General features: G+C 36.7%; 1 protein-coding gene across 1 annotated transcript in view; it reads left to right on the forward strand.

Moving 5' to 3' along the window:
- Positions 1 to 11,894, forward strand: part of ACSS3 (acyl-CoA synthetase short chain family member 3) — a 142,772-nt gene extending 130,878 nt beyond the window's left edge. The window contains exons 14-16 of the mRNA XM_077845657.1: positions 8,354 to 8,453; positions 8,538 to 8,713; positions 9,705 to 11,894. Of these exons, the coding sequence (XP_077701783.1) occupies positions 8,354 to 8,453; positions 8,538 to 8,713; positions 9,705 to 9,773 (345 nt within the window). The 3' untranslated portion in view covers positions 9,774 to 11,894. The remainder of the gene's footprint in view (positions 1 to 8,353; positions 8,454 to 8,537; positions 8,714 to 9,704) is intronic.
- The last annotated feature ends 1 nt before the right edge of the window (position 11,895 follows it).

Consider the following 11,895-nt stretch of genomic DNA (forward strand, 5'->3'; position numbering starts at 1 on the left):
ATGGACTGTGGTTCCAATGTTAATTTAATTTTCAGTCTCTGAAGCGCTATTTTGGTTCATCTCACTTGTGTCTCTCCTAGAGGCCAATGTGAAACTCGAGTTAAATGTTCAGGATCTTCACTGTGCTGGTTCTGATTGGACTCATGCATGCACATATCTGGGGTAGGCTCAGGACTTCATACACAGATTTGAAGTATCCCTTTGTCCAGCTCCTTCTTCTCCATAATCTACTCTTCACTTTCTGATTTCCAGGGTTGCCCATTGCTGCTCTCTTGGGTAAAAAGTCAGGACTTTGCACTCCCTCTGTTTTTATTAGGGTTCAATACTGCATGTCCTACATGCACTGCATGCCTGGGCAGAGGATGAGACAGTCTCTTTGATAGCACTCTCTTAGTGGAGAGCAGAGCAGGTCAACAGTGATCTAATTCGGAACTGTATGACTGCTCTTGCCGGGGAGGGGGGCCAAATGGCACTGAATCTTTCTAGGCTCCCATAGTCTGTGTGTGTTTGGGACAGGGGTCCCTCGGGACTCCATCCCACAGGATGCACACCAGCAGTGGAGAAGAAAGGACATTGCTCTTTTGCCAGCACTCACTTGGAGTAGGGCGTGGAGAGTCAACAAGATCGCTACAGCTCTGTAGGAAGGGAGAAGGGCACTGAGTCTTTGTTGGTGTTCACCTACAGTAGGGAGGTAAGAGGAAAAGGATTGTTTCCCAGATCCTCTGCTCCTTTCCCTGGGCTTCTGTAAAGGTCAACATTTCTTAGGGCTTTTCTGTCTGCACTTATTGGCAGTTCCACCTTTTGGGCTACTCAAGCACCCAGGTCAGAATATATAGGAGGCAAAACAAACACACAAACAAACAAACCATAATGACAACAAAACTCAAAATCTCCAAAGAAACAAGCAAAAAAGAGGGTTGTGTCTCAAGCTCTTATAATTCTAATAGAGTCATCTGATCTGTTTTTTTAGCCCAGGGTTTTTCATTACAATTATTAACATTATTAATCATTAACAATAGTTAAAGAGATAAGATAGAACATATTTATTCCATCGTTTTCAGAACCAAAAACCCAGAATTATTTTTAAATGGAATAGAGCAAACTGAAATTTAAATGAAAGAAAATGCTTAAAAATAATTCAGAGATGAGAGCATGCAGAATCAAAGTTGAGTTCTCCTTCTTATAACTTAAAGATGGTCACCTTCTTTAAAAGTCATACTTATTTATCATCAGGGAAAACCAAATAGCTTAACACCTCTTGTTATGTTGGCTTTGTGTGTGCGACAATGTAATATTATTTGAGTAAAAGGAAAATATTTTATATAATATTTTGGAATATGTGGCTTTGTATGCTATTATAATATTACCTTATTTTTAGCCTACTCTGAATTTTGCAATAACCTAAAATTGAAATTCAAGCTTCAAGTGTTTTGGCGTGTGGGCAAAAGGTGGTTCTGGTTGCATGAACTTTTAATTTCTTGCCTTCAGGAGATTACCTCTAATATTCACCTGCATTTCTGGCAGACTCAGCTAATCAAAATATGGAGATTACATATGCAAGGCTTTTATTATCAGTCAAAGTTCTTGGTTCTGTTTTATTTTTAGAACAAAAAAAGAGAAGTATCAACCTATTTAAATATATGCTTTAATACGTTTCTACTGACATCCTTCTCAGTGTATATAATCAGAGAATGAAACAGGCAGAAGGTAGACAGTAAAATGATAAAGTTGAAAAAAAAAAGCGTAATAGAATCATTGGTTTCCAACAGGAATTTTGTCACACACAGCACATAATAGGACACCCATCAGCCCTCAAGCCTACTTGAAGTGAATGTCTCCCTTTATGTGAATTAAATGATTAACTCTATTGTATATTTATGTCTAATAAGAAAGTTAATACCTCAGTTCTTATCAGGTTTGTCTTCTTTATATTGGCATCTGTGAGAGAGTTTTAAACTAATATTCTTTCCTGTTTTTTTTCCCCATCTCTAGCAAAATTGCTTAATGTTGATAACTAATATGTATGTGAAACGTTCTCATTGATGACATAACCAACTTTTATTAAAATGTCCAAACCTTACTTTCTATGTAAATGCTTTCCAGGACTCTGACTAAGATTCTTAATTGTCAATTCTAATGCTGGATTTCTACTTTGAGTTTCTGAAATAGGACTTCAGGGTCTTAATTCATGGGACCCTCATTTGTAATAATTAGACTGGATGTTGTTTTCATAGATAGTGAAAATATGTGTCTATCCAGTTTCTTAAATTAAAATATGAAAAAATAAATTGATTAAAACATGACAAGTGCTTTACCTTACATATGACTGAATCCAACAGAAATTCTATTAAAATTACAACATTAAAAACATTTCGGGAAACTGTATGTTCTTTTTTGTTCTCATCATAAGAAAATAGAGTTCTGGAATAGCTTTCTTGAATTGAGAGGATCTTATCCTTGCAGATCTCAACACATATAAGGGCCTTCTGTAACTATTAAGTAATAATCATCTCTTTTTGAAAGGTTGATTAATGTTTGAAGGCTTGACATCTAGCTAGACACTCGGGACACTTGGTGGAAGTTCAAAGTGTCCTTTCCTTAAGGAAAATTGGGTCTGAAATCTGCTAGTTCAGATCTTATGAGCCAAAATTCCTAGGAGCTAATGTGGTCCTTCATGCTTGGGTCTCTTTCACTGTTGTGGGCAGGCTGCAAAGACACTTCCAGGGAACAAATTAGGCTCTCTGTTTTCATTCTTTCACCTGTAACTTAAGTTTCATTTTGTTAAGTAATCCTACTGGTATCCTTGGGAACTTGGAAGTCTGGAGTTTAAAAACGGAACTTAAAGCCTAGGGCAGTGTTCATTGCAATTTGCCCTTTGGAAAGTTATTTGAACCAAAGTTTCTCTGTTTGTTTTCCAAGTTAGCTATTTTGTTTGCTATTTTTAGGAGTGAGTTCTTCAGGATTGAATATATTTCCATAAAATGTGTATTCAACAAAGATGCTATGTAATTTCAGTTCTGCCCAGCAATAAATGACTACTGAATTTAAATAGTTGTACAATTGCTGAATATTTTCCTGAGTACAAATATGAATATTGATGATAATGCAGAATCTGACAGTTTCCTAGATGACTCCAATATCAGAGGCAATGAAAAAGCATTCTTCTTCTTCCCACTGCAGAGACAATCTCTTGCCAAAGACTGGCTCATTGCATCTTATGTAGGTTCTTGATTTAAACTAATACTTCTAATATTAAAATACTTAAAAATATAATTCAGCCACTAAAGGCAAAGAACCTTTGAAATCCATTAAAATTTACACAAAAATGACAGTACCCCAGAAACAACAAATGACAGGCACTTACCAGGCCCATTTACCCTGTAATCTGTATTACCCTATCATCTGTATTTATACAGATATTCCTCAACTTGTTAAAGAGATCACGTCTTGGTAAACCTATCATACATTGAAAATATCATAAATTGATAATGCATTTAATATACCTAACCTGCCAAACATCATAACTTAGCCTAACCTACCTTAAACATGCTCAGAACACCATTAGCCTACAGTTGGGCAAAATCACCTAACTCAAAGGACACTTTATCATAAGATGTTGAATACCTCATGTAGTTTCTTGATACGTACTGAAAATGAAAGCAGAATGGTTGTATGGGTACAGAGTGGTTGTGAGTGTTTCAGTTGTTTACACAGTGATCACTGACTGGGAGCTAAGGCTTCCTGCCACTGCCCAGTATCACAAGAAAGGATTGTGTGCTGCATACTGCTGGCCTGGGAAAAGACCAAAATTCAAAATGTGAAGTACAGTTTCTACTGCACATGTATCACTTTCACACAACCCTAAAGACGAAAAGTTGTAAGTTGGAACTATTGCACACGTTTGTGGTTTTTACCCCTCAAGTTGTATCATTTTTTTCAGATCTTAACTTTCAGTTAATCACAGATGCTTATGGATTTTATGTGGAGGAAATATATAAAAGTGGCTTTTGATATTTTTGCCCCCATAGGACATTTGTTTGGCTCCTGTCCCTTACATGTTGCCAAGACATACTTTGATGCTTTTCTTTTTAACGATTCAGTTGTTGAAATCATAATTTGGCATGTAGATATTATTTGTGGAGCCAACATAGAAAGCTGTCTCCTTCCCTTTATGGCATCTTTTTAACATTGATAGATTAATATAGTATTTTATCCATTATAATAATGAACCTCATTTACAGATGATATACAATTCTGGTAAATGATTATGTTGTTCACAGATTTTTAAGAATTTGGCCACAAATGAGGCAAAAAAAAAAATGTGAAGCTTTGATACTGAAGAAAACTGTGTTATGTATTACTTCTGATTTTAAAATACCCTTCCCAGAGCACCTGGGTGGCTCAGTGGCCTTTGGCTCATGTCTTGATCCCGGGGTCCTGGGATCAAGTCCTGAATCGTGTTCCCCAAGGGGAGCCTGCTTCTACCTCTGCTTATGTCTCTGCTTCTCTGTGTTTCTCATGAATAAATAAATATGTAAAATAAAATAAAATAAAATAAAATAAAATAAAATACCCTACCTGTATGGAAAACTTGGCAGCGTTTTCCCATCCACTTCTAAACATACTAACACTGAGGGTGGAAACATGGCGAAATGAAAACAATAAGGTGAAATAAGGACAAACTAGAAGGTTTGGTGTTTTGATTTAGTTAAAATTATAGTTATACTGGTTAGGTGACAAAATATCTGGATAATCGATTTTTTTAAATAGTAATTTGAATAGTTACATTGTCATTTTAAAAACCAAGGAAGTAGAGGCTTCTGACACCAGTGAAAAACTTAATATATATATTTTTCTTTTTGACAGTCAAAACTCTGGGTAGGCAGGTAAAAGTTTTTCCTCCACTCATTAAGGAACTCCTCAACCGGAATTACAGCATTGGGCCCACCAAGTCTATATCCTATCTGCTATGGACAAAATATTCTCTTCCAAAGACTGTGACTCACTATACTAACTACCAGTACAAATCTCTGGCAATAAAATTTGTCTCGAAGCATATGGACCTGAAACATAAATAAAATCTTAGCAAATGGGAAAGCTGTTGGAAGCACGTTGAAAGTTCAGATTGCAGCACTAGGAGAAGGTTGTGTTGTATGGTCTGGATAGTCAGTGTTTTACAGAAGCTTTTTAGTTAAGCCCAACTGATGGAAGATGAGGTGCACATCTCTGTCTCAGCAATGAAATTAATAAAATGTATAGCCCAAAAATCATTTATCTAATACATACTATCCTCAGCAGCGTAAGAGTCAAAAACTATGTGGATGGCAACTCTTACAACTCAGTATTTCAAAGTGGATGGTAACAATAGGATACAGGAGATGTTGATTTCTATGTTTAATTAGGGCCAGTGCGAGGTAGGGCATGGAGCTTGCACCAGTTTAGTAGTTCACTGAGTCTTCCAGGAACTCAGAGAAGAGACAGCTCATTCTCAACTTGGCATAATTAAAAGAAGACTTCATGGAAACTTGGGACTTGAAAGTGGCATGTCCCAGATTCCATTGGTTTTTCTCCTCTCTCTGGCTGTGCCTTTTTAGTCTAGTTGGGCAGCTTCTCCTTTTTCATGTAGCCATTAGATGTTCCCATTCCTTAGGACTTTCACTCTTCTCACTGCTTTCTCCCTAAATAATCAAATCTATGTCTAGTTTTTATCATCTATGCATTAATGACATTTAAATGTGCATCTCTAAATTAAGACTCCCATCAGATTCAACTGCCTCAACTTGGATATGTCAAAGGTGCTTCAGTGGAATATCTCCAAGACTTAATACATGATCATGCCTTCCAAATCTAGCCTTTACTAGAATTTTCTGGCTTAGAAAATGGTACCACTATCCAATCAGCTATTCAAGCCAAAAAAAAAAAAAAAAAACAGAATCATTCTTAATTTCTCTTCTCTTTCTTCTTGCACCATACCCAATTTATCATAAAATTGTGTTTTTTTTTTGTTTGTTTGTTTTTTTTTTTACCTCTGAAGAAGGAAGCTATAGAGTCTTCATTACCCCCTGTCATAGCCTTAGACTACTGTGGTAGTCTCATGGGCAATTTCAATAAACTGTAATATACTCACCCATAACAATCCTCTCTTTGTTCTCCATGATGAACCCAAAGTACGTTTGTTTTTCAAAATACACTCTGAAGTAAAAGAAGCCAATCTGAAAAGAATACATACTTTATGATTCCAGCATTCTGAAAAAGGACTTTGGAGGCTCTGAAAAGATCAATGTTTTCCCAGGGCTGGCAAGAAGTAAGAACAAATAAGCAGAGCACAGGAGATTTTTTTAGGACAGTGAAACTATTCTGAAAAATGCAATATAATGGTGGATATATGTCATAAAACCCATAGAGTATATAACACCAAGCGTGAACTCTAATGTAAACGATGAACTAAGGTGGGAATGATGTGTTGGTTCATCAGTTCTAACAAATATACCACTCTGGTGAGGGGTTTTGAGAGGGGGGGAGGCTGTGCATATATGGTGGCAGGACATATATAGCAATTCTTTGTGCTTTCTACTCCATTTTTGCTGTAATCTAAAACTACTCTTAAAAATAAAGTCTCTTAAAAAAATCCACAAAGATCTTGTATCTCCTCCTCAACTCCTGAAAGTGTTTTATTGCCTTTCCAATGCTACTAAAATAAATTGGAAGTCCCTAGCACAGCCCCTTTCTACCTCTGCAGCCTCATTTCCTCTTGCACTTTTCTCAGTCTTGCTCTCTGCTTTCCAGCAATGTTAGCTTCTCTCAGGTTTGAATGGTTTGTGCCAAGTCCTTCCTCAGGGTTTTGCTCTGCCCCTCCACCTTGCCTAACCCATGTCTACTCATCCTGTAGGCCTGAGCTCATTGTCGTTTCCCGAAGGTTTCTCTGAGACTGGTAGGCTTCTGCTCTTGCCATATATTTTATATAAAAGCCCAGGTTTTTCTGGCTGCTTTTGCTGTAGTTCTCATATAAAAACCAAGGTATTTCCCCAGAGCCCTTGTCACTTTTATATTAAATATTCTTAATAATAAGTAGTCATGTTTATTAGCAAACAGTCTCATCCATTAGACTGTAAGCACTGTGAGACAGTGCTCTACCTCTTTTTGCTCACATTGAGCCTAGTGAAGTGGTTGGAACACAGAAGGATTTAGTAAATATTTGTTGAAAGAATTAATAGAAGAAAGAATGAGAAGTACCAAATGAGGGACTCCTGGGTGGCTCAGCATTTGAGCGCCTAACTTCAGCTCAGGTTGTGATCCCGGAGTCCTGGGATCGAGTCTCGAGTCTCTCATTGGGCTCCCAGCAGGGAGCCTGCTTCTCCCTCTGCCTATGTCTTTGCCTCTCTCTCTCTCTCTCTCTCTCTCTCTGTCTCTCATGAACAAATAAATACAATCTTAAAAAAAAAAAAAAGAGAGAGAGAGAGAGAGAAGTGCCAAATGACCTGTCAGTATATTGGGCACTGTTTTCTCTAGGTATTAGAGATTTGCAGTCACTGAGATACCTATTACTCTCTCAGAATAGAACAATCATTTTTAAAAGTACCATCATAGCAGAAATGTGTTTTTGTTTTTGTTTTTTAACCCTAAGCTTCTGTATTTCATGTGGTTACTCTGCAGGTTCTTGTGATTCCAGATAGATAGCTGCTTTGTTCTTTAAGATATGTAGAGCTTAGGGTAAGCAGTATGAAAACGATTCCTCCACAGGGGTGATTATCTGATGTCAGGGCTTCATGCCATGCCCAGCTTTTACTTTCAAGTCAGAAAATCCTCTCTGGATGGGTGGTCACTCAATAAAACAAATGCTCTGCTCATGGCTCAGTAGCAGATACAGAAATAAAATCACTGTTTAGTCATGGGGCTGCCTTGGATTTCTCTGGAAAGTGCACTTATGGTAGCCAGCACTAAAGCCACATCACCATGAGGTCATCTGTTTTCGGATGCAATTTGTTCCCATGTGGTACCCACTGCCTAGTTGCCCTGACTTCGTTAATGAGCAAGTGAGATGAAGAAACAATTCCCTTACATTCCAGGTAAACAAGGCAATTTGTCTTAATTACTGCTAGCCTCTAGTGAGTGACTACCAAGGGGGACCTAACCATTCATTCACCCCAGTTGTAATGATCAGAATTGTGAATCAGTAGTAATTTCCACGCAGGCAGCTATAGGTTTTGAGTTCTCGGACATGTACTTTTTTCCCAATTGAAATACATACCTACATGCGTGTGTGTGTGTATGAATATATATATGTTTGCGTGTCTATACACAATATATGTACACACACACATCTTTTCTAAATGAATGCTTTTCCTTATTACAGTCAGTCCTTTCCCATGGCACTGTGGCCGACTGTGCTGTTGTTGGCAAGGAAGATCCTCTGAAAGGTCACGTCCCCTTAGCACTCTGCGTGTTGAGAAAAGGTAAGAAGTCTTTGTCCTCCCTGGTGTTTGACCCTGAATGATTCACTAAAGTTAATTGGCTTATCATCTGAACTCTCTCCCTAGATATAAATACAACAGAGGAACAAGTTTTGGAAGAAATTGTAAAACACGTTCGACAGAGCATTGGCCCTGTGGCTGCTTTTCGAAATGCAGTGTTTGTCAAACAGTTACCCAAGACGAGGTCCGGCAAAATTCCCAGGTCGGCCCTGTCCGCCCTTGTCAATGGCAAGCCATATAAGGTGAATTATCAAGAATGTTCGGACACGTTTCTCCCCACTTCTTTGGCAGTAATGTATATTTTTTAATGTTAAGGAAACTACATAGCTGCTCTCTAGGAATGCGGGTTGTGGAAACACAGATTAATTAAAAGCATATGCTTTATGCTTTGAGATGATAGTAGCCAGTGTGTGGAAATTCTTTCACTATTAGTAAGTATATCGGTTAAATTTAAACAACTTGTGGAAACGCAGTCTTACTGAATTAAAGACACAACTTCCTTCATTGTAGTCATTTATGTCTATTACTGAATGAGAAAGCAAACAATTGAGGCTGGGCTTATATACGCTTAACAGTTCTAATTGATGCATTTGCTAATTATTCCTCCTGTTTTGAGTGAAAATTATTATGGAAAACATTAGGCTGATTCAAGTATATATATTCTTTTAATTTCTGTGGGCTTTAGACATGCATAGATATGCATGTTTTTAATCCTCAAGATCTAATAGAAGGTGATGCAGCAGTAAATAGTAGTTGAATGAACAAATGCAAAAAATATATTTCTATAAAGGCACATAGAAAGGCTTATTAGAGGGATTCTAGAGAAAATACCACTTAGGACCTATAGTTCTGCTAACAGAACAGTTTATTACTCTGGAAGACTACATATACATTTTATTTTTTTAAAGATTTATTTATTTGACAGTGAGAGCACAAGCAGGGGGAGGGGCAGAGGGAAAGGGAGAAGCAGGCTTCCCATGGAGCGGGAAGCCCAACACCAGTTCATCCCCAGTCCTGGGATCATGACCTGAGCCCAAGGCAGACGCTCAACTGACTGAGCTACCCAGGTGCCCCTATATATACATTTTAAAATATTAAATTTGGAGTTCCTTTCTTTTTTTAACATTTCCATATGCATTTTATCAGATGATGGGGAATGCGGTAATTGCTGATTATTGAGAGATGGAAGGGGTTCAAAGAAGAGCATTCATCTGACTCCTATTTTCTTTCCAGATAACACCTACAATTGAAGACCCCAGCATTTTTCGGCACATAGAAGAAGTGCTGAAGCAATCATCATGACTTTTTCCTATTTTGAGTCAAATTGAGTCACTTTTCTAATCGGAGTCAAATTTTTGGATTTTTCATAAATAAATATTTAAATAGAAATTCCTTGCAAACTGAAATATGAATTGTAAAGCTTGGTTTAAAAAAAGTACTTGAAGACTAGTGAAAGACCTAGGCCTTCTGTTTGAGTAGACCCAATTAGCATCTTTTTCAGTTGCCTATAACATGGGTTGCATAGCACTTGATTTAAGAAAAGATTAACTAATGTATGATTTTTAAAAAACTTACCCCATTTGAATATTTTAATTGAAATAGACACGTTAATATAGAAATACTTCCTGAAATGAAGAATCTGTAACTTTGACCCAAAACCTAAAACTCAAGTTGAAACTAGAAAGTAATTGTAATTTTTCTTATAGAAATTCTGAATATTTGCTAATATTCTTGAGATGTCCCCATGCATGGATATTTTAAGTGAAATAGACAAAATGGGACGTTTTAGGTCATCATCTAGACAGATGATTTTCTAGATAGGACGATAAGTCTAGTCCTACATTTCCTGGGGGAAGGTTATATACCAGAGTACAGCTGTGACTTCAGGTCATTTTTACTTAGTCAGGGGAAATCACATGCCTGACAGATCCTAGAGGTCATTTAATCCAATCTCTTTGTAATGGAGATGAGAGCTGTTTGGAGTTCCTCCTCCTGTCTCAGGGTCTTAGTTGACTGTATACTTAATGATTGCAGCTTCCTATAAAAACAAGGATGTGACACAGAAATGTGGTAAACTAACAAGGAAGGTTCTTAAAGAAGAAATATAAAGGTTTTTACATTATGCTAAAGACCAGGAGTTTTTAAGAGACCCCGATTTTTATGTGAAATCTCTAATTTTTAAATAATAACTCGCTAGAAAACAAGCGACATCCAAACACATCTCTTCATTTAAACTTATATAAAAGTATTGAGAACTTAAGAAAAATGATTGAAAATTAGTCTTTGTTAATAAGCTTATGGTAATGTGCCAATTAGCCAGAGTAGATAGATATAGATAGATATATGATTTACTTTGGATTCTACATGATAGCAGTTATCGAATACATTTAAAGTAAAAAAAGCATACCATGCCCATTGAGTCTTTGATGGTGCTCAAAGTATTTCTCAATCTTTCAGTTCATCAGGACCATTATTTTTAAGAGCAGCTGTCCTATCATAATAGTCTAGGCTTATGAAATATATATGAGAAATAACACATAAGAGCTTAATTACTTGTTTGCTTCATATAAATGACTTACAACCTATGTAAGACATCCTGAAAATGATAGGGTTTTTTGTTTTGTTTTTTTGGACCGTAGGCTATATAAATAAATGGCTTCTCAAAGGCAAGTCCCATTCGCTTAAATTGGCCTCTTGATTGTTACACTAGAAAAAACATATTCAGCTGTTCTCTTTAATTATTTTAGTATCTGGAATTAAACCAACTAAATAGACATTCAACTTGTAATTTGAAGCTGTCGGGTTCCTTATAGTGTCTCTTCTATCGGGTATATTGGGTACATTTTGCCCATCATCACAGCTGTAAACTTAACTTTTAATGTTAAAACATTAAAAATTACCTTATTTTTTCATATAAGATTCAGTTAATTTGAAATGGCAAATTCTTCAGTTGAATGAATTATCATTGTTCATTTGCAAGGTATAAACAAAGGCAGATCTGAGAATTGTGTGTAGGGTACATCTGTGGACCTCTTGCACATTTTTCCTGGCAATCAATTCTGAAGGGACATGTTAGCAATCAGGCTTGAGTTATTTTCCAGTTGAATGAGATTGGAAAACAGTGCATGAGCCTGGGGAGGAAGTACTGTTCTTGCATTTGGTTGAAGAAATTTATCTCCTTTGAAGAATCAGAACTACTGTTACTTTCACTAAAAGTGGGGCAAGAAAGATACAGTTCAATTGTAGATTGCCTAAAATTTGGGAGGAAAAAGAAAAGCAATTTTCTATTTCATACTTACAGAAAGTGCCTTCACAAGATGGTACCTAAAATATTCTGGAATAAATGTGTCTTTAAATATAATATAATGTCACTAAAAATGCAATCATATTTAAATGTGCTGAAATAAAGTCCTCGTGACCGTCT

Source organism: Canis aureus, chromosome 13, assembly GCF_053574225.1.
Source record: "Canis aureus isolate CA01 chromosome 13, VMU_Caureus_v.1.0, whole genome shotgun sequence".
Taxonomy (NCBI): Eukaryota; Metazoa; Chordata; class Mammalia; order Carnivora; family Canidae; genus Canis; species Canis aureus.